This window comes from Petaurus breviceps, unplaced genomic scaffold (genome assembly GCF_028583685.1).
Source record: "Petaurus breviceps papuanus isolate PSGF00001 unplaced genomic scaffold, PetGlider_PUasm1.0 186, whole genome shotgun sequence".
Classification (NCBI taxonomy): Eukaryota; Metazoa; Chordata; class Mammalia; order Diprotodontia; family Petauridae; genus Petaurus; species Petaurus breviceps.
Genome location: NW_027185798.1, coordinates 42718808 through 42741435, shown reverse-complemented (window position 1 = coordinate 42741435; position 22628 = coordinate 42718808). Strand labels below are relative to the sequence as shown.

Sequence of the window (22628 nt, the reverse complement as noted above, 5' to 3'; positions counted from 1 at the left end):
TGTGGTCATCACTATAGCTCAGTCCCTCATCTCTTCTCACCTGGACTAATAGAATAGTCTCTTAGTCAGTCTTCCTGACTCTAGTTTCTCTTTGTCCATTCCATCTTCCAAAATTTGCTAGTGATTTTCCTCATGTACAGGTCTGAATGTGTCAGCCTCATACTCAGTAAACTCAAGGAATTTCCTATTGCCTATTTGATGGAATACAATAATTATGACTTGTTTATTTCATGAAATTAATTTTATGTTAAAATTTTACTATTCCATAAATTTTAGAAATAATTTCAGAGATTAATGTCTAAGTAGTAATAACTAGATGAATGAAAAATAAGCAAGGAAATGCAAAAAGAAACTGTTATTTCTTCAGTGTAGAATACACTCTTTGTATAGCTTAGTTCCAAAACATGTACTGATATACTCAGTCTCAAAAGTAATATCAGAGATAGAATTTGAACCTGTCGTTCTGACTCTAAGCATAATACTCTTTTTATGAAGTCTGTCCAAATCAATCAATTTGAACATTTTATGAGTTAGTCTAAAAAACTCACAACCTAGAATTTTTTTCTTCTTTTTCTTATTGAATATAACAAGTGTTCCAGAAAAACTTTTTTCTTTTTTTTTTTCATGCATTCACATAGAATGTAGGTTTAAGGGCTGCTTGGGAGGTACATAATATTTATGTAGCACTTTATAATTATTATCTTATTTGATCCTCAAAACAACCCTGAGAGGTAGGTGCTATTATTATGCCCATTTTCTAGATGAGGAAACTAGGGCAGAGTTTAGTGACTTGCTCAAAATCCCAAAGCTAGTAAGAGTCTGAAGCCAGTTTTGAACTCAATTTCAAGTCTTTAGGCCCAGTGACCTATCTGTTGTACTCTGTAGCTACCCTAATATCAGTGGTATGGCATGGGGATATAGCTGAAGAGGTTTGGGGTTTTATTTTTCCTTTTATTGGTAAATTTTATCTGTTATATTACCTCCTTTTCCCAGTTAGCAAGGATAATTGAGAATTGAGTTATTTGTTGAAGTTTAATGAAAGTATAAGTGTTGGTTCTTAGGCAATTAAATTTCCCATGATTCTTAGACTCAGCTTTTCAGAGTCTGTAGTTTTGATTTTTATTAATTCATGTGTTTATCTTTATTTTTGAAATTCTATTTTCTCATCTATGCATTATTTTTATCCTAGTTTCACTTGGAAATTTCAATTGAAGACTTTTTTGTGAGCATTTTAAACAGTATTTTTGTGAGCATCATCTCTGAATATTTTGTAAGTTAAAATGTGCTTTATAACATGACTTCTCTCTTTTCCCCCTTTTAGGCACTACAAGAGCCCCCAGGGATGGGGAAGTTCCAGGAGTAGACTATAATTTCATTTCTGTTGAGCAGTTCAAAGCGCTAGAAGAGAGTGGAGCATTGTTAGAAAGTGGAACATATGATGGTATGTAACACAAAATATTTCATATCCAGGAGTATTTCTGAGTGACAGGAAACACCTTAGATAAAATTTGATCAATGAAATACCAAATATTTCTAATTTTTTTCTTCCTTCAGAGGATTTTTTTGACTCTCTAAATTTGAGAAATTACCAAAAACATTGAAAAACCAAGAGAACTTACCTTTGGGGCCTCTGATATAGAATAAAGTAAGAATAAGCAGGAAAACATAATTAGTAGTTATTTAAATGGGGTTATAATAGTAGTTATTTAAGTTTATATAATAAAAAGTTATTAAAATGAAATTGAATTCTATTTAATTATAATGACCAAGCTTGGCCCTGAAGAAAAGTTGAGAAAATGCCACTCTCCATTCATCACAGTGGCAGAGGAATGTTGCTTACACTGTTGTGCAAAATTGATGTGATTTTGCTGAACTTTTTTTATCTTTTTTAATCTTTGTTACCAGGAATGGCTCACTAAGTAGGAGAATGCAGAGAGAACGACACACACACATGCGCGTGCACACACACACACATATATGGAAAATGAGTGTAACATAAAAATAGATCATTAAGAAAATAAATTTAAGAAACAAAAAAAATTATTAAACTAAAGTACTAAGTCATATAAAGAAAGAAACTTGAAAGCAAGCTGTTTTTAATAATTCAAACTGCCCTTCACTGATTCCTAATGAATCCAGAGGTATTTATTTTTGAGTGCCCGTATAATTCATATTTACATATAGCTTTCAGGTTTCCAGTGCTTTCTCCAAAGTAGTCTGTAGGTAGTCTAGGTATTATGTCCATTTACAGGTGAAGGAACTCAAATTCAGAAGTGAAGTGACTTACCTAAAGTCATAGAGCTTATAAGTGTCAGAGACAGAAGACATATGGCATGGGTATCTGCAGACCTTTTTAGTCAGATAACTGTTTTGGCTCTGAATTTTGGGCTTTTGTTTTGTGAACTAGGGAAAAGCCAGTGTATTTTGTGTATTTTAAACTGTCATAAATGTAGCTTTGTTGTCTAAAAATCCCAACCTTACCTTGGTGATAGAATGTTAACTTCTTAAAAGATGTTATGAATGTTCTGCCAAATGAGAAGTTAATGAAGTTTCCCATTTCTCATGGTGTAGTAAGGATGTGGCCATTCTAACACTGAGAAATAGTCATACTTTTTATAAAAGGAAATAAGGAAGAGACACAAGGTATTGCATATACCAGTTCCATTCCCCTGATGCAGTTTGACTGAGATGAGCACATCTTCATCAAGGAGGAAGTGGATTGCAAACATTTTCAAAGCATATTATAACTAGGTCACAGACCTATACCAATACTTTTGGAATTAGCAAACACAACTTCCTGGAACAGTCAGGTTAAGAACAAGTATGTGCCATTGAATTTGTTGATTGTAATCAAAAATGACTTATCTCTGGATGGAGTTAAGATCCACCAATGCATGCAAAAGGCCCTCCATGTCTCACACCCTCATGTGAGAACTTAGCCAAAAATGTTCTAGGAAAGAAGCATCAAACAAATGACTAAGTCATGGAAGGGTTTATAGTGATAATTCAAGACTAGATCATTGTCGCCAGAAATTGCTGAAAGGTCATCTGCCCTTAAAGAGCCTGGACTTTGTGTTCAAAGTAGACTGAAAGAAAATGATAGAACCTGTATAACATATCACTGCAGGAGGAAACAATTTTTCTCTTAATGAATAAAAATATACATTGGAAACAAGTGTTGTCCACAATTGTCTGGACATAACACTGATCCATGAAACTTAAGAACGTTATTTTATTAAATATTGCCATTCCAAGCATTTATACCTCCAGGTTCCATGAAATGAAAAGCTTTCCAGGTGTACAGCTAGAATAGCAAAAGAGATAAAAAATAATACATGTAATTTCTGTTATCCTGTTTTCTCCTGCAGGCATATTGATACTTTCAGTGGAACCCACATCTTGCCTAGTTTATTTATCAATGTAATCATCTATAGAACATTAAATATAAAGAAATAATGGGAAGATAGTGACTTATTCTGGGATCATTTCTAGCTTAGTGCCATCAAAAAAGATAAGAATAAGATGGCATTAATCATGACTGGCAGTTTTAAGTTGGCAAAGAACTTCTTCAGTCACCCCAAATTACCAGTGAAAAGTAGAAGTAGAGGCCTGCCTTTTGAATACTGGTATTGTATGAGTGTCACTGAATGGCAGTAATACATGAAATATAACTGTCTTTGAAGAATCAAAATTAATATTACAGAACACAAGAGTGTGAGTGTGAGTAGGCAGCAATATATAGCTAATGAAGAAATCTGAAGAACAGGAAAAAAGTTATTGGCAAGGAATAATATAAGGGGAAGAGATTATGGGCTAGTCATGTGGTATGGGTGAAGGTTGACAAGGGACAGACCAATTGTGTCTCTAGTTCCTACTCAGTGTCAGGGAAGGCAAGAAAAGGTCCTTACTCCTCTCAGTCAACCCCTTGTGGTGAATCTATGGGAAGACATGAACAAAGGTTGCATTAAGATGGGCAGCAATGGATGAATTTCAGTCTACAACATTGGAGGCAACTTTGAGAATGATAATAGCAGAACTGCATTTGAGCATTTGACAGTTTTTTTAATGCTCCTTAAATTTCATGCAGAGCCTATTTTTTGGATAGTTCCTTCTTTTGTGACTTTAAATTCCTTCAGTAAAAACACCCATAGTCCTCAGTGCTGTTTTGTTCCTGTCTTTCCTTTTTTTTTTAAAATCAGGCAGTTTGTACATTACTAATTTCTGTTAACTAGCTGTTTCTGTTACTTATCAAGCATAGCATCAAAAAGTTTACACATCATAATTTCCCTTATCTCATCACAATCTGTCATCATTCCAACTCTGTTTAACTTGCAACCCCAAACCCTGTTCTTTGTCCTCACTGTGACCTCTTATCCCTTGACCCTTCATGTCTTTCCTAAGCCTTTAACCGTGCACTGACTATACTCTCCTACCTTCCCTGTCCCTTTTTGTATCTCCAGCTCTTAGTCCAGTACCTGGCATTCAGTTGGTGTTTAATAAATGCTTGTTCACTGTCCTCTGATACATTTGCATTCGTTCAGCCTGATTCTTTGAGAGGTACTAAAAGGGTCATTGAAATGCTTTCATCTCCACACAGGTACAAAAATGTTCTGTGGTGATATGGACATCATTCATTTTTTGAGCACCTAGCAGGTCTGAGGCATGGACTGCAGTACAAAAATAAGAAGCATGCTAATGGACTTCTTGTCTAAGAGGGGAAATAATGCAAACCCTCATAATTCTTATGAGGCCCAGCTAGGATGCCTCATGGCATTTAGGTGATTCTGGGATCTTAAAGTCTAGAGCTTACTGCATTTTTATTTATCTTGTTCATTATTTCCCAATTACATTTTAATTTGGTTTGGATTAAAAAAAGAAAAGAAAAGATTAGAACTTTTACCTTCTTGCCAATCTGGAGAGGCTGTGAGTGCAGGCTTAACCACAGACTATGTGTCGTATGCCTAAGGATCATCCTTGTGAAAAGCAGAATGCTTATGGCCAGCTTGGCTACAGGCTGGCGAATTTTTCAGGCACAGAAACTCAAAAGGTATTTTGGTGGATTAACCATACAGACAAAATTAGATTCTTGATTATAACTATAATGTGAAGGATAGGGACTGGACTTGTGATTTCATTGGCATTAAGCATTCTCAAGTCAGGAAATTCCCTCTGCCAATGCAAGCCAGCATCTTCTCTGCAACTAATATTATAGAGGCTTGTCAAATTCAAATATAAATGGAAACCACTCATCCCTGTAGATCACAGATTAATTAGTTTTAAAATGTAAAGTTATGTTTTAATGTATTTTTATTTATTTTGTTAAATATTTCTCAATTAAATTTTAATCTGTTCCTGACCATCCATACTGTGGAGTTACAGGCCCACGTTTTCTTTTTTGTTTTGTTTTGTTTTTTAAAGCAATTGGGGTTAAGTAACTTGCTCAAGGTTACACGGCCAGTTATTTCTGGGTGTGGCGCTAAGTATCTGAGCCTGGATTAGATCCCAGGTCATCCCAACTCTGAGGCCGGTGGTCTTACTCGCTGTGCTGCCTGGCCGCCCCCAGGCCCATGTTTTTGATCTCTCTGGTCTAAAGCACCAGTACTTTTGGTGATTTGCTCAGGGTCACACAGTTAGTATGTATCACAGATAGGACTTGAGCTTAGTTCTCTCTTCCCTGGATGTCTACCCACCATGCCATGCTACTTTTATAATGATAATCCCATAAATTTGTATGGACTTCACGGTATATGAAATGCTTTCAAATTCTCAGTGAGAAGAAGCAGGAGAAAGGGATGAAGATGCAAAGATGGAAATTTAGGCTTGATATCAGGGGAAAAAAACTTAACAGTTACAATGATTCTGTTAAATAGCCTGCTTTAGAAGCTAGTGGTATTCCCCTCTCCCTGGAGGTCATCAGAACAGAGGCTGGATGATTATTTGTTCATGGAGGTTCTTTTTTCAGATATAGTTTAGAATAGATGGCTGCCGAGGTCTCTTCCATCCTAAATTCTTTAACTCTGTTTATGTGATCTCATTTGGTCCCCACAGTTTTTTGGGTTTTGTTATTGTTGTTTGTTTTGTTTTTGTGCCAGACCTATGAGTTCATGGTTATAGGAAGGTCACAATGAGGAAACTCCCTCTACTAGGGTAGGTACCTGCTTTGCAACAGACAGTTTTAGAAACTTGACCAGGGCACTGAAAAGTTTCTTACCTTGTGACCCTCTGGTCACACGGTCACCACATCTAAGATGCAGGACTTAACTAGGTCTTCCTTACTCCAAGGCCAGCCATCTCTCCATATTATATTTTATGTCACCATAGGAATCACCCTGCATTAACTACTCTTTTACAACTATTATTATTCCTTTTCTACAAATGACTAAACTGAGGCACAAAAAAAGATAAAAAACACATGTTAAATGGTGTAAAGGTTACAAAGCACTTTTTATTATAACAGCCCTCTGAAGTTTCAAGTATTACTTTTCCCTCTTTTACTGAGAAGGGAAAAATGGTGATCAGGGAGGACATGGGATTTGCCCAAGCTTTATTAAGTGTCTGAGCAAGGATTTGAGCCCACAATTCTGACTTTGATACCAATGCTCTTTCTTCTACATTATGTATATGTTAAGAACCATGAAAAGAGTAAAAAGTGCTATAGGATTTTAGATGAGGGAAGATCAATTTGGGCTTCTGTGATCAGCTTCATGAAGGCCATGATGATGTTTGAGCCAGACCTTGGATATAGAATTTTGATAGCTTGAAATGGAGGGCCTGGGGGCGGACAGGTGGTGCGGTGAGTAAGAGCGCTGGCCCCAGAGTCGGGAGACCTGGGATCAGTTCCGGCCTCAGATACTTAATACCCACACAAAAGAACTATCCGTGTAACCTTGAGCAAGTTACTTAACCCCAATTGCTTAGGGGTGGCCAGGTGGCACAGTGAGTAAGAGCGTCGGCCCCAGCGTCGGGAGACCCAGGATCGGTTCTGGCCTCAGATACTTGGCACCCACACAAAAATAGCTGGCCGTGTAACCTTGAGCAAGTTACTTAACCCCAGTTGCTTAAAAAAAAAAAAAGAAAGAAATGGAGGGCCTGCTAGGCAGAAGGAAAAGCTCAAAGGTGATAAGGCCTAGCATTTTTGTCAGGAATTGTAAGACAGTTTTGCTGAAGTGAAGTTTTTGTATAGGGGAATAGTGAAAGATAAAACTGGAAAGGTAGTTTAGGAATACATTTTGAAGGACTTCAAATGTAAGACTAAAGAATTTACACCTTGTTTTGTAGGTAATGGGAACCATAGACTTTTTTTTGATCTAGGTTTTAGGTTTGTAATAGTAATGGAATATAAAGATCCCCCTGTATTGGCTTGGTTTTCAAATTGATTGTGTTAAAACCCAGAGCTTGTGAATCCCACCTGTGGGATGGACTTGTTGAGGTGAAAAGAGAGGGCTGGACTGGGAGGAGCTGGTGATGTAAATTTAGAGAGACACAAGAAAAGAGAGAGGCAGGAGAACTTTTTGGAAGCAGCACCTTTGGAGGCAGAGAGAGACGGAGAGGATTGCTGAGGGCCACTTGAATTTCCCAGAACTTTTGAGAGCTGCCACCCAGAGCTGCCAAGGACTGAGGAGACATGGCTGTTTTGCTGGTACTTTGTCTGTCTGTTTTGGTGTTGTTTTGCCAGATTTGTCCACTGGTGAAAGACAGTCCTGTTGTTGTAGAGGTTTTGGAACCTTGCTTTTGGTTCAGAGCTCCTGAGACTGTTCTGCAGACAGAGAGTGAATTCTGTCCACTGGTGAAGGACAGTCCTGTTGTTGCAGAGGTTTTGAAACCTTGTTGTTGGTTCAGAAGCCCTGAAGAAGGATTTTCTTGTTGTATGTTTACAGAAATCCTAGAAGGGGGTTTTGCTAATGTTTTCAGGGGTCCTAGGACTGTTCTGCAGACAGAGAATGAATTAATGAAGACATTGGCAATATATCTTGTGGCCTTGCTAAGCTTTGTCTCCCCAGGAACAAAGATTGCTGAGAACTTGCCTCAGGTCAAGATGAAGAAAAGACCTCCATTTGGGTATTAAATGCTGTGCTTAAGCTTGTTGTAACTCTGGGGTATATTCAATTGTGATCCAAGGGTGGGGAACTTTTGACCTTTTTGTGCTCTGTGATTAAACAAATGAATGTATTTTACTTATGATTGGAAACTAATCTCCATTTGAGAAGAGGGGCTTTGTGATGGACTAAATGAATGTACAGCCTAGGGGTGGAGTAGTACTTAGGAGAGGGTCTTTGGGATTGATTAAATGAATGTAATATCCAGGGGTGGGGTAGTACTTGATTAAATCACACTTGGTAAATGCTGTATTTTGAATTATGCTATATGTTGATTATCTCTGTTCTTAATTTGTCACTGAATAAAATGGAGAGCACCTATGCTGGTATTTTGAACCTTGGGAAGTTGCTTTTGCTTGGCATTACATTATGGTGTAGTCGGCAGGATCACAAAGCATAGTGCCTCTATTTGTTCCAGGATCCATGGCCATTTAGATTGAGATTATAAGGCCAAGGATCCTGGAGGGGTGGAATGTAATAGTAATGTAATTTAAAGATCCCCCTGTATTGGCTTGGTTTTTGGTTTGATTGTGTTAAAACCCAGAGCTTGTGAGTCCCACTTAGGGGATGGACTTGTTGACATGAAAAGAGAGGGCTGAAATGGGAGGAGCTGATGATATAAATTTAGAGAGACACAAGAGAGAGGCAGAAGAACTTTTTGGAAGCAGCACCTTTGGAGGCAGAGAGAGACGGAGAGGATTGCTGAGGGCCACTTGAATTTCCCAGAACTTTTGAGAGCTGCCACCCAGAGCTGCCAAGGATTGAAGAGACATGGCTGTTATGCTGGTACTTTGTCTGTTTGTTTTGGTGTTGTTTTGCCAGATTTGTCCACTGGTGAAAGACAGTCCTGTTGTTGCAGAAGAACTGGAACCTGGCTGTTGGTTCAGAGCTCCTGAGACCGTTTTGCAGACAGAGAGTGAATTCTGTCCACTGGTGAAGGACAGTCCTGTTAACCAGATTAGGATGGATTAGCAGGTAGAAACATTGGTGACTTGAAGACCAGTTTGAAGGCTGTTGCCATAGTACAGAGAAAAGGTAATGGTCTAAACCAGGGTGGTAACATTGTGTGAAAAATTGGACCATTTACAAAAGATAGTGTGTAAGAAAAATCAGTATGGCATGGCAGTTTATGGAGTTGGGAGCTGTGTGGATTGGAGTTTCAAATGTGGCTATAGGTTTCAAGTTTGAATGAGAGAGAATAATGGTACTATTAGCAGAAATAACATTCTCTCTCTCTGTCTCTCTCTTTCTCCCTCTCCCCAGCTCTCTTTCCGTCTCTCCTCTTCCCCCCTCTCTCTTCTCCTCTCCTCTCTCTTTTCATTGTTTTATATAAAATGAAAATTTTAAGAAATACTTGTTTAAATGTAAGTACAAAAATACCTCCTAAAGCCAGATTTCCAAAAGTGGTTTTGTATTTCCACCACCCCTCCTCTATAGAATGTGTCTTTGAAAGTTAATCATTTGTTCTAGATTTGTCTATGGAATGTGATCATCAGCTGGTGGTTCATGTTGGAAGTAAAATTTTGAGATAGAATTTTCTTCCAGAAAAACCATTAGCCATCCCTCTGGGAGAGGTAATTTACCTCACATGGGTGAGTGCCTTAATTAATTCTTCTAGAGAACAAACACCTTTGCTTAGAGGATGTGATTCATCTTAAATAGGGAGAGAGTATTTTATTTCTCAAAGTATGATTTGCTTACTTTATCCCACTATAATATTAGAATGATTATGATTAATACAAGATCAAAACTCATGATAGCTGCCAACTGTTAATATAGATACTTCTGATGAGCTCCTTCCTTTTGTACTTAACTCTTTGATTAAGGATATGTTTAAAATTGAGAAATTAAGTTGTTTGATTTTTTCTGAATCATTTATTTCTACAAATATGCTAATTCTTATGATAACATAGTAAAATTAATATTTTCTGCCCTCGGGTGTGAGCCAGTATTGAATTGTACAGTCAGTGCCATTACTTGTTTGATATAGTATCAAATGAAGTTATGTAATTAGGATGTGTAAAATTTTTATTTTTGATTACTTTTCTGTAAAAGATTTCTAATTGTGTTTTTTTAGCTTCAGCTTCCCTACAGATTTCAGGTTTCAACAAAATTATTAATTACATTGCACATCAGGAACAAAATTGATTAGAGTTAGTTACCTTTACCTTTTATTCCTACCTAATCCTGCTGTATATCTTACATGAAGGTATTAATGTACTTAAAATTAAAAAAGGAGAAATAAATTAAGTTCCTTATTCAGAGCTATTTGTAATGCAATCATTTTGGGAATAAATGCATTATTCTCAAAAACAAAATCAACCTCTGTACCTTAATAAAAATAAAGTGCAATTATAAATAACAGCATTTATAATTCAGTAATTACAGGTTGTATACTCTTTAGTATGCAGCAAAGTTGCCTGATTCTGTTTCAAATAGAGCATCTGTTTTCAGTCAGTCAGTAACCAGAAGCCAGTCCCTCCATAATAACATCACACAGTGCAGAACTGAGTGAGCTACTCGTGGCTGTTAGTATTCTCATTCTGACACTGCTATTGCTGTTTATTTTATACATCAGGAAACTTCTATGGAACTCCCAAGCCTCCAGCAGAACCTAGTCCTTTCCAGCCAGATCCAGTTGATCAAGTCCTATTCGATAATGACTTTGACACAGAATCTCAACGAAAAAGAACCACATCAGTCAGCAAAATGCAAAGAATGGACAGCTCTCTTCCTGAGGAAGAAGAGGAGGAAGACAAGGAGGCAGTTAATGGAGGTGGAAGTACAGGTTTGTAACTGATGAACAATTCCTTATTAGTATACTTATGGATTGAATTTAACATGGCACTAAACTGTAAGTTTGCTTTTTTATATGGCCAAGGGGAATAATGTTCCAACTTTTTGGATGTATGGCTATCTACTAAGATGACATGATAAGACAAAGGAAATCACTATAGACAGTGTACTAAGCTCTGAAAGGGATTTCAGGAAATACAAATTCAAATTGTCATTTAAGTTATAGACATAATAAGCTATTTGTGTCGTTGCTTAAGAGCTTTCTTATGCTAATGTTTGATATCCTAATGAGAATCTTGATACTTGTTTTTCTTCCCTGTAATTTGTGAGGAAAATTTAGGTAGTTTAAAAAAGAGTTATAAAAATATAGTCATTAACGGGAATCTAAAGTCACAATAGGAAAATTAACTTGAAAATTGACCTCTTTCTCAGCAAAAATTGGCCCCTTTAGTCAGTGAAAAAACCTTACATCTTAATGGAGACCACCCACTACTCTGGTGAACCCTTGTTGTATTGTAGGATTCACCTGGGAGGTAGTGATACCTCAGGTCAGAAATAATGAAGGCATGGGAGAACCTCATAAAAATGCTCTTTAACCAATATTTCTTCTTTTAACTTCGAAGGAAACTTCCTATTCAATTTCCTTCTTTGTAATTAAAATAATCCGTTTTTCCCTCAATTGCATCCTCCAACCAGTCAGAATGTATGTAAGGAAATAAAGATGTCTGGGCTGACCACAGGTGTTTTTGTAAGGGAACACAGAATCATAATAATAAAACACATAACAATAAAACAAACTGCAAGAGACACCTGTTAAACGAGCAAGTGGATGGGGAAGGAGGATTAGAGAAAGAAATCTTTTCCATTTTCTCACAGAGGGTGGTGAACAGACAACAGTTGCCACTCACACTCTTCCCCTAGCTGTTGCAGGTGAGGAAATCCCCATATCTTCCATGGGCCACCATTACTCTTGCCTTTCAACACTTCCCTCATTTACGCTTTTTTGCCGGCTTGTGTAATCTCTCACAGTTTAGACAAGGTCTTGTTACCATTGCCTTGATACCTTGAACTGTATATACCAGGGCCTTAGCTATGGTCAAGACTGCTCCATCAGCTCTTGGAGAAAGAGTCACTCCAAACAGGCAATAAAGGAGCTATTAACATGTGTATGAAGAATAGCAAAAACATAGGTTTGACTGGAATAAAATGAAATAATGTATAATAGGGCTAGAAAGGTAGATTGGAACCCATTTGAAAAAGGGTTTATATTTTTATCCTAAAGGGACCAAAGAGCCACTGGAGTTGATCAAGTTGATCAGGGCAGTGGCATGGTCAGCCCTACAGTTTAAGAATGTCTCTTTGTTAGCTATGTGAAGGGTATATTGGAGAGGTAGGATACTGGGGGCAGCAAAACCTGTTGGGTGTCTACTCTAGTGATCTAGATCATAGGCAATTAATCATTTAGTGAACAAACACTGATTCATCAACTACTGTTTATGAGGGAGGCATTTGGTGCTAGGAATACAAAGACAAGGTTTCAGAGAATTCACTTTCTATGAAATAAAGTCGTACGTACCTGAGGAAAGAGGGTGTTTATGAGAGATGTTGTGCAGGTAAAATTCACCAGATGTTGGAATGGAAGGGATATGGGCAGCAAGGACAACTGAGGTTGCATGAATGGAAGAATCCTGTGCCCTTGAGAGAACAGAGACATTCAGAAGAAGGATGGGTGAGTTTGGGGGAAGAGATAGTGAGTTTTGTTTTATACATGTTGATTTTCAGATAAATATAGGATACCCAGTTCATAATGTATAATAGTTGCAGATGGGGATTAGAACTTGGGGGAAAGAGAGACTATGCCTCCATATATAGAGACCTGGGAGTCATATGAATAGAAATGATTATTGAACATAAAATTACCCAGAAAGAAGGTAAAAAGAGAAGAGAATGATGGTGACAGAGAATGACAGCTTGAGAGTTGAGAGACCCAAGACATACTGAGGAAAGGCAGCTTCAGGGCAGCCCAGAAAGAGCCATACCCAAGGAGAACTCCATGAGGAATCCATTAAGGGAATAAATGGTTGCTAATAATCAAGAGCCATGAATTTGTCCCCTTGGTCACATGCTCTATTTAAATTTGAACCCAGTCTCCCCAGGAACCTTCTGTGTGAATAAGGGGAGAGTGTGCCCTCAGTTGCAGGGGTGTATCTTTCTGTAACAACTGCTGTGCTATACTTATTTAACAAAGATCCTTTCTGAAATAAATAATCAATAATAAAGATCCTTTCTGAAAGCTAGTTAACTCTGGCTGGAAACTTGTGAATAATAGTACTAGAAAACCTAGGCCCTAGAATCTGAGGGAGTAGTCAGGTGTCTCTTCTGGGGATCCAGTCCACCAAGGCAAACTGGACCCGAGGAACACTAGATGGAGAGTTACATATATACACAGGAAATAGAAGATAATTTTAGGAGGACAGCAGGGGCTGGGAGATCAAGAAGGACTTTGTATAGAAGGTGGTGTTTTAACTGATTCTTAGAAGAAGCTAGGGGTTCTGAGGGGTGGAGATTAGCAGGGAAAGTGTTCCAGGTATGAAGGACCAATTCAAAGGACCAAACTCACAAAATAAGGGGGGAGGGGTAAGTGCCGAACAGAAGAGGTTAAATTGATTTATTGACTAATTGATTGAGGAAGTACTGTTGGAGGCTTGCAGAGAGAAGAGGACCTTTGGAACAGCCTTTTTGGGGAGTGTGAGAGAATCATTTAGGTAGGAATAAATAGATTACCTGGCTTATTCACTACATGAGATTTATTTTTGTAAATATACGTGGGCCCAGGCTTGAAAGATGATAGATAGTCCAATAACCAGTTTGATTTATGTATCCATGACTTTTTTTAAAAAAGGAATTTCAAGGTTTGCTCAGTTGATACATATGAATTTGACATATATTATACTTTTAAAAGGGTGCTTTTTTGTTTCAAATATGAATATATAGGCAATTTTTAATTATCTGAAAAGAAATTACTGGGTACAATTTATTTATGTTGTTACTTTTAAGTTCTTATTGATTTTTGTCACCTATTCTACTTTGGCATAAATATAATAGCACCTATATTTATTTTCGTCCATTTGGAAGAAGGAACATTTTACATTGGAACACCAGTTTACTTGATTACCAAAAAGAAATAGCAACATTATAGAAGGAGGCCTGCTATGTTTAAGATTATGCCTGAGAAGTCATGCTGTACAGATTCCTCATAATGAGGCAGGTAGAAAGGGAAGCTGCATTGTCTTCTAGTCTTCTCATGTTTCATGTCATTGCTACTCTCCAGGGGAGTTACTGTGAATTCCCAAAACATTAGATATGTACATATTCGAATATGAACATGAAAAATACTCAAAAACCAACTACAAATAATGTCTCGTTACTTGTATTGCACCCCTTCCCCTTGGCATCATTCAGAGCTGATGACATTGTTTTTCATCTGGCAGAGTCCATTCTTTTTTTTTTTTTAAGCAATCAGGGTTAAGTAACTTGCTCAAGGTTACATGGCCAGTTATTTCTGGGTGTGGTGCTGAGTGTCTGAGCCCGGGATTCGATCTCCAGGTCGTCCCAACACTGGAGCCGGTGCTCTTACTCGCTGAGCCACCTGGCCGCCCCTAAGCAATTGGGGTTAACTTGCTCAAGGTTACACGGCCAGGTGTTTCTGGGTGGGTGCTAAGTGTCTGAGCCCGGGATTCGATCTCCAGGTCTTCTCAACACTGGAGCCGGTGCTCTTACTTGCTGTGCTACCTGGCCGCCCCGGCAGAGTCCATTCTTAATGGCAGGCCAGAGTGGGTAGAAGACCACTTGTGGAGCCAGGAAGATCTGGATTCAAGCTTTGCCTCTCATGTGTCATGCTTTGTTGCCTTATCAGCTTCCATAGATTTAATTCTCTCTAAGTATCTCCCTTCTTAGTGAGCTTAGTGCCAGCCTCATAGTCTTCTTCACTAACTCAACTTTTGCTTTCATATTAGAGGACATCAGCTTAGATGTTGATTTTGCTCCAGATACCTTTCTCAGTTCTTCAGTCCACTCAACTCCCGTGAACTGTTCCTCTACTCTAACTAGGCAGCACACAAAGATGGTCATGTTTTTTATCGGTTTTTTTTTTTTTTGCCTTTTTTTTTTGGAGGGCAATTGGGGTTAAGTGACTTGCCCAAGGTCACACAGCTAGTTTTTTTGTGTTAAGTGTCTGAGGCCGGATTTGAACTCAGGTCCTCCTGACTCCAGGGCCATGCTTTTTATCTTATCATTAATGTTCTACTTCTCCCACAATTACCACCACCATAATAATAATAATAACTAACATTTTTGGAACACTTTAAGATTTGTAAAGTGTTTAACATGTTTTCTCATTTGATTCAAGAACTCTAAAATATAATACAAATACAAGCCTAATTTTGTATCATTCCATTTCTCCTTCTGATATATCACTCCTCAACCTGTTCATTCCCCTACCGCTTAGTGCCTTCCTGGGTATCATCCCTGCTCTGACTATACTCTTCTCTTTTCTCAGTCCAACCTTTTAGTGAAATCAGCTCAACTCTATTCTGTCTTCTACTTGAATCCCTTGTCCTATTGCCAAACCCACTCTTGGCTTACTATGTCATTTGCCTTTTTCATTGCTACTCCAGGGGTACTGAATAGAGGTGGACATTGGGTAACCATGCAAAAAGGGGCCCCTGAAATTTTATCTAATCTTGACTGGGCCCTTCCTGAAGAAGGAGATCTCTTCTCTTTACTATTTGATTCCCTATATAATTCACCACAGCCATGGTTCCAAACCTTTTTGCTTCTCAACTACCATAGTAAACTCTTCCCCTCCACTCCCTCTCAGCTTAGGACTTTTAATTTAAAATTTACCAAGAAAATTGAAGCTTTTTGCCTCAAGCTTCCTCTTTTCCCTCTCTTCATTTCACATTCCCCTTATCTCACCCCTCACTATGTTTCCCTTTACTCCAGTCTCTTTTCAAGAAATGGCCCTTCTTTGCGCTGATGCAAACCCCACCACATGTGTCCTTGACCCCATTCTCTCCCCTATTCTCCAAAAATTGTCCTCACTGTCATTCTCCCACCCCCAAACTCTAATTTCTCTCTAACTACTAGTTCCTTCCCTACAATCTAGAAATATGCTCTTGTGACTAGAGTCTGGTCTCTTCCATCCTTAAAAACCCCTTACTAAATTCTACCATCCATGCCAACTATCACCCTGTATCTCTTCTCAGCGAAAGGCTCCACTTGGTGCCTCCGCTTTTTCTCTTCTTACTCTTCTGAGTCTTCTGCAGTTGGCCTCTAAACTCATCACTCAGCTGACATTTCTCTCTCTAAAGTTACCAAGGACACTTTATTGCCATATCTGATGGCCTTTTTTTATTCCTCATCCTTCTTGACTTTTCTGCAGCATTTGACACTTCTAACCACCCTCTCCTCTTAGATATGATCTTCTCTTATTTTTTTGTGACACTGCTCTCTTGGTTTTCCTCCTTCCTTTCCACCCACTTCTCAGTTTCCTTTCCTGCATCTTCAGCCTCATTGGGAGCACCGACTGGTATCATCCCAAATTTCTGTCTTGGACATGGTAACCCACTGTTGGGTTTGGGTTCAGATTGTGAGGACACAATACAGTGAATCCTGTAATGTGATAATAACAAAAAGAACTTTGTAGGCAGTAGATATTAAAGGGATTGAGGATGGGCAGGGGCAGCTAACATTTCTAAGAGAATGGAGAAACCGTAGCCAGTCTGTCATGGCTGCCCATATAGGAACCTTCTAACATTATTGACTTGATGTGTGGGAATTTTTTAGCTTTGAGCTAATTTGGGAAGCCTTTTTCATTTAGACCCCTCCTCAGTATGCAACCTAGAGAACCACATAGACCTTTAAGCAGTTACAGAGAAGGAAGATCACCTGGTCAGTTTATGCCACTATCTGGCTATACAGGTTTTGCATATAATTTCACTGACTGGTGTCCAACTGTTGTCACTACCATAGCTGGACTTTAGAGAGATCCTTTGTTCACTTATCATTCTGTTTAAAGTCTTCCATAAATTCCCTGTCTCATACAGTCCATGCCCCAAATAGAAAGAACTCTGCTAGCATCTTAGTTCTCTGGGATGGGACCCTGCAATAGACTTTACATTTGCAAAGCAGTTCCAAAAGATAGAGTCACTTTTTCACAAGTTGTAGGGTCTTTGTACTAAGTTGGGCTTTAAAAACTTCTAGTGATTTTTGCAGGACAATCTCTAGTTATCAATCTTCAGGTTGTCTCTTGGTAGCCAGCATCTTTTTCACCATTTCATAATATCCAGGGACACTAAGGAGTTTATATGGAATCTCTAATCTATGTTTCCTCTTTTTGTACCAAACAACAACAAGGCCCCAGCCTGGGATCTCAGCAAACCTGTTTATCATTGAACAAATTCAAGTAGTCGCTTTTATTTGGATTGCACCAAGTATGCAGCCCAGAAAATTACTTAAATCTGGGCAGTTATAGATAAGGGAGTTCACTTAGACAGATTCACTCCCCCAATGGACTGTGCAGGTGATAGGGTTCAGAGGGGACACATGTCATTTCCCCATATAAAAGTCTAAGGGGTTGATCCTTGTTTCATAACTGATGATTATTCCCGCATGTTTATTTTTTATTTGTTTCTCTTTGCACTTCTAAGTTTCTTATGCAGCTCTGGTCTTTTCATCAGGAATGCATGGAAGTCCTGTATTTAAAAGTCTATTTTTTTCTACTACATGATAATATTCAGTTTAATGGGTAAGTTATTTTTTTTTGGTAAGCCTATATCCTTTCCTTTTTGGAATATTATAATCCATGCCCATTGCTCCTCTATGGAGCTGGCTGCTAAACTTGGAAATTTTGGATTATGGCTATATTGTTTCTAGGAATTTTCATGTTGAGGTTTCTTCCAGGAAGTGACATGTGGGTTCTTTCTTTTTCTGCTTTGCCCTCTGATTGGCAGAGATCTGGGCTGTTTTCTTGTAAGATTCTTAAAAGATGAGGTCTAAGTTCTCTTTTTTTTTTTAATATTATTTTTTCAGGCTGCCCGATGATCTTTATATTTTTTTCCCTTCAATCTGTTTTCTAGATTTGGGGGAAGGGGGTTGTGCAGCACTTTACATTTTCTTCCTTTTTTTTTTTTTTTAAGCATTTTGACTTTGTGTTGATATTATTGTTTTCATGGAATCATTAGTTTCTATTTGGGTCATTTATTTTCAAGAAGTTTGTTGCTTGAACAAGATTTTGTACCTCTTGTGCCAAACTGTTCATTCCCTTTTCATTTCTTCCATATAGTTTTCATTTCTTTTCCAGTTTTTCCTCCAGCACTCTCATTTCATTTATAAAATGTTTTTAGCTCTTAAAAAGAAAAGACTCTTGCTTCATGAACTTTTCCAGGGATTCTAGTCAGATTTATGCCCAACTTGTTTGTTTGGGTGTTTTTGAGACTTTACTTGTAAATGGCATGAGGTCACACTCTCATAGACTGTGTCTTGATCATTCCTCATGGTGAGGTTTCTGTTGTTGTTCTTTACTCATTCTTCCAGCCTGCTTCTTGACTTTGGAATTGGTGTTACAACAAGGCTCTAGGCACTTCTTTTTTTTTTTTTATATTAAGCAATCAGGGTTAAGTAACTTGCTCAAGGTTACGCGGCCAGTTATTTCTGGGTGTGGTTGCTGAGTGTCTGAGCCCGGGATTCGATCTCCAGGTCGTCCCAACACTGGAGCCGGTGCTCTTACTCGCTGAGCCACCTGGCCGCCCCTAAGCAATTGGGGTTAAGTAACTTGCTCAAGGTTACACGGCCAGGTGTTTCTGGGTGGGTGCTAAGTGTATGAGCCCGGGATTCGATTTCCAGGTCGTTCTGACACTGGAGTGGGTGCTCTTACTCGCTGTGCTACCTGGCCGCCCCTCTAGGCACTTCTTTAAGGAAAATCCGCATTGGTCCTGTTGTTGCTTCCTTAGATTATTGAGTATTATTCCAGGATATCATTAGCAGCTCAGGCTGGGAACTTGCAAGCTTTCCATGCTACCAAAGTACTGATCTAGGGCAGAGTCTGATCGCTGCCCCTTGGATCTGAACTCTCTGAGTTACTGACTTGGATTTAGGTCTGAGCAGTGATAGACTGCTGCTGAACTTAGATGCTATCAGCCAGCTGAGAAGCTTTCCTGCTTCCAGAGGACAGAGTTGCAGGCTCCCTTTGGATCTGAGATGCCTGCCCTAATCATTCCTCTGCAGGCTTTAAAGCCCTGGACTCTCTTTTAAGCTACAGTCCCACATCAACAGATATCTTAGACATTTTAAATTGGGTGTTCCATAGGCATCTTAGCCTCACAAAACCAAATCAAACTAATTTTGTTTCCTGCCAAAGACTCTCTTCTTATGAACTTCCCTATTTCTGTTGAGGGCATCTCCATTTTTTTCCTTACCAGAGTTCACAACCTTAAGAACCATCTTTGACTTCACATTCTTTCTCAGTTGCCACATCTTTTCATTTTAATCTTATGTCCATTCCTTTCTCTATATTCACATCCATTAGTCTCCTAATTGTTCTCTCTGCCTTAATTTTCTCTCCATTTCAATCCATCCTCCACTTGACTGCCAAAGTGTTCTTCCTAAAGCACTGGTCTGACAACATCATTCCCCTACTCAGTAAACTCCATTGGTTCCTTATAATCTTAGGGATTAAATATAAATCCTCAGCTTGACAAAATTCTTGGCTACCTTTCCAGCCTTTACATATAACTTCCTTTCATTCATTTCATGTATATTTTATTCAAAATTACCCTTTTACTATTCTTTATACATTACTCTGTCTCTGACCTTCAGCCAGGTTCTCATGCCTGGCATGTATTCCTTCCTCACCTCTCTTAGTATTCCTACATACTCATACCAAGTGTCATATTCTACATGAAGCCTATCCTGACCCCGCTACACTGCAGCTGCTAGTGCCTGCCAAAAATGTCCACCTTTTATACAAACTTATTTTTGTATATATTGTCTCTTTGGAGAGAATGTAAGCTTCTTGAGGGTAGGGACTGTTACTACTTTTGTCTTTGTATCCTAAATGCTCAGCATAATGCCCTACATATAAGTACTTAATAAATTCTTCTTTATTGCTTGCTTTTTTTTATTGATGACAAGTCCCATAACCCACCTCCAATTTACTCTTCAGACAGCTTCCAAAGAGATTTTCCTTAAATGAAGATCTGACCAGGTGACTCCTTTATGCAATAAACTTCATTGGCTCACCATTGCCTCTAGGGTAAAATGTTTGTCTTTAAAAGTCCAATTTGACTTCATCCTCTCTTTCCAGTTTCATTGTACATCATTTATACTCTCTGTGATGGGCCTTCTCTGTCTTTCATAGCCAGCATTCCATCCCTCATCTCTATTCCTTTGTACCATTCATCCCCCAGAATTCATTCTCTCTTCACTTCATCTCTCATTCAGCTTTAAGATGTACCTCATGTACCACCTTCTACAAAAAGGCTTTTTTTGACCCCCTAAGTGTTAGTGTCCTCCTCTCCTAGCTACCTTGTTTTTAATTACCATTTATTTTGTACGTATGTGCTCATCTTGTCTCCTCCAATAGAATGTAAATGCCCTTCAGGGCAAGGGGTGTTGCAATTTTGCCTTTTTATCCCCAGCACCTAGAATTGTTCCTGGCACATATTACATGCTTAATTAATGCTTATTGATTGATTATTCATAAATGTGAATATACTGCATATAATGGGGTCTTCAGACATTGAAATACCTTAATTCTGTTTTATTCTTGGCAAATGAAAATAAAAATTTAAGATTGTTTAAGCCCATATTATTCATACTAAATCAATTTAGATGTTAATTTTTTTTCAAAAAATCTATACACAGATGGGACAAAGTGATTAGACTTGGGAAATAAATAAGAGACATCAGTAAGTCTACTTCAGCTTTGAAGAATATTGAACTGTGTGATCATGATAGAAATATATAAAGAAGTTTGTGGTTTGTGTGTGGCATTTCATTGTAATGAAGGGAAAAGAGACTGGTTGTTTTAAGGCAAAACATACATTTATCCAAATTTCATGCTGTTCTCCTTTGAACACTTGTAGAAAACAAAGAGAGACATTCAGAGTCTTCTGACTGGATGAAGACAGTTCCCAGTTACAACCAAACAAACAGCTCCATGGACTTTAGAAATTACATGGCAAGAGATGAGAACCTGGAACCTTTGCCTAAGAACTGGGAAATGGCCTACACTGACACAGGGATGATCTACTTCATTGAGTAAGCAAATATTTGTGCCATTTCTAACTTCTCATAATGGTAATTGTCCAAAACTCTTTTAAAACATACTTTAAATATTATAAATATTATCAAGTCCCTGTTTATTTTTCCTTTCATAAATACTTTAATTAAAAGCTAGAATTTGAATCCTAATCTAATTATTTGTTTTCCCCCATGACAAGAAGTAGATTCAGATATAGTTGATGAAATAAATGTCAGAGAATATCATTTATACAATTTTCATCCACCAGTAGGTCTGTGACTTCAAGTGGGTGTTTCAGTTGTTCCATGATCATCATGACCTTTGCTTTTATTATTTTAGAAGGTATCTTTTTCTTTCCCATAGTTGTTAAATGTGATGAGCCTCTCAAAATCAGAGTTAGAAGAGACTCCAGAAACCATTTAGTCCAACCTGAATTTGACCTCGAGTCCCCTTGACAACATCGCCAACTCTGGGCCTTCCATCCTTCTTTTGAAGACCTCTCATTAGAAGACCTCCATATTTAGCAGCCCATTCCATATTTGGATTACTCTTCTTTTTAGGAGGTTTCTCCCTACGTTATATTCCTGCTCCTACCTGCTGAAAGCAGAGAAAATAAGTCTTCTCTCACTTTCTGCATGACAGTTCTTGACAATAGCTATCATATCCCCTCTACATTTTCTCTCTGCAAACTTAACATGCCTGTTTCCTTTACCCAGTCCTCATAAGGTATTAACTCAAGACCCTTCATCATTCTTGTTGCCCTTTTCTGGTGTAATGTAATGCCAAGGAAAGGCAACTTCCCAAGGTTCAGAATACCAGCATAGGTGCTCTCCATTTTATTCAGTAACAAACCCAGAACAGAGAAGATCAAAACATGACATCATTCCAAATACAGCATTTACTAAGTGTGATTAAATAATCTCCAAGTACTACCCCACCCCAGGACCTTCCAATCATTCAATCAATTACAAAGTCTCTGTTCTAAATACTTCTCCACCCCTAGGCTATACCTTAATTTAATCCACCACAAAGTTCCTCTTCTCAAATGGAGATTAGTTTCCAAACATAAGGTCAAAAGTTCCCCACCCCTGGATCACAATTGAATCTACCCCAGAGTTACATCAAGTTTAAACACAGCACTTAATACCCAAATGGAGATCTTTTCTTCATCTTGACACGAGGCAAGTTCTCAGCAATCTTAGTTCCTGGGGAGACAAGGCTTAGCAAGGCCATAAGATACATTGCCAGTCCCTTCATGAATTTATCCTCTGTCTGTAGAACAGTCCTAGAACCCCTGAACACATTAGCAAAGCCCTCTCCCAGGATTTCTGTAAACATACAACAAGAAAATCCTTCTTCAGGGCTTCTGAACCAACAGAAAGGCTCCCAGACCCCTGCAACAACAGCACTGTCCTTCACCAGTGGACAGTATT

At 38.3% G+C, this 22628-nt stretch overlaps 1 protein-coding gene across 2 annotated transcripts in view; it reads left to right on the top strand.

Annotated features, from left to right (window-relative positions):
* The window catches only part of MAGI3 (membrane associated guanylate kinase, WW and PDZ domain containing 3), a 235183-nt gene that overhangs the window by 114078 nt on the left and 98477 nt on the right, over nucleotides 1-22628 (top strand). For both annotated transcript variants that reach the window (XM_069090327.1, XM_069090328.1), the window contains exons 3-5: nucleotides 1322-1441; nucleotides 10675-10884; nucleotides 21038-21212. In XM_069090327.1, the coding sequence (XP_068946428.1) occupies nucleotides 1322-1441; nucleotides 10675-10884; nucleotides 21038-21212 (505 nt within the window). The remainder of the gene's footprint in view (nucleotides 1-1321; nucleotides 1442-10674; nucleotides 10885-21037; nucleotides 21213-22628) is intronic.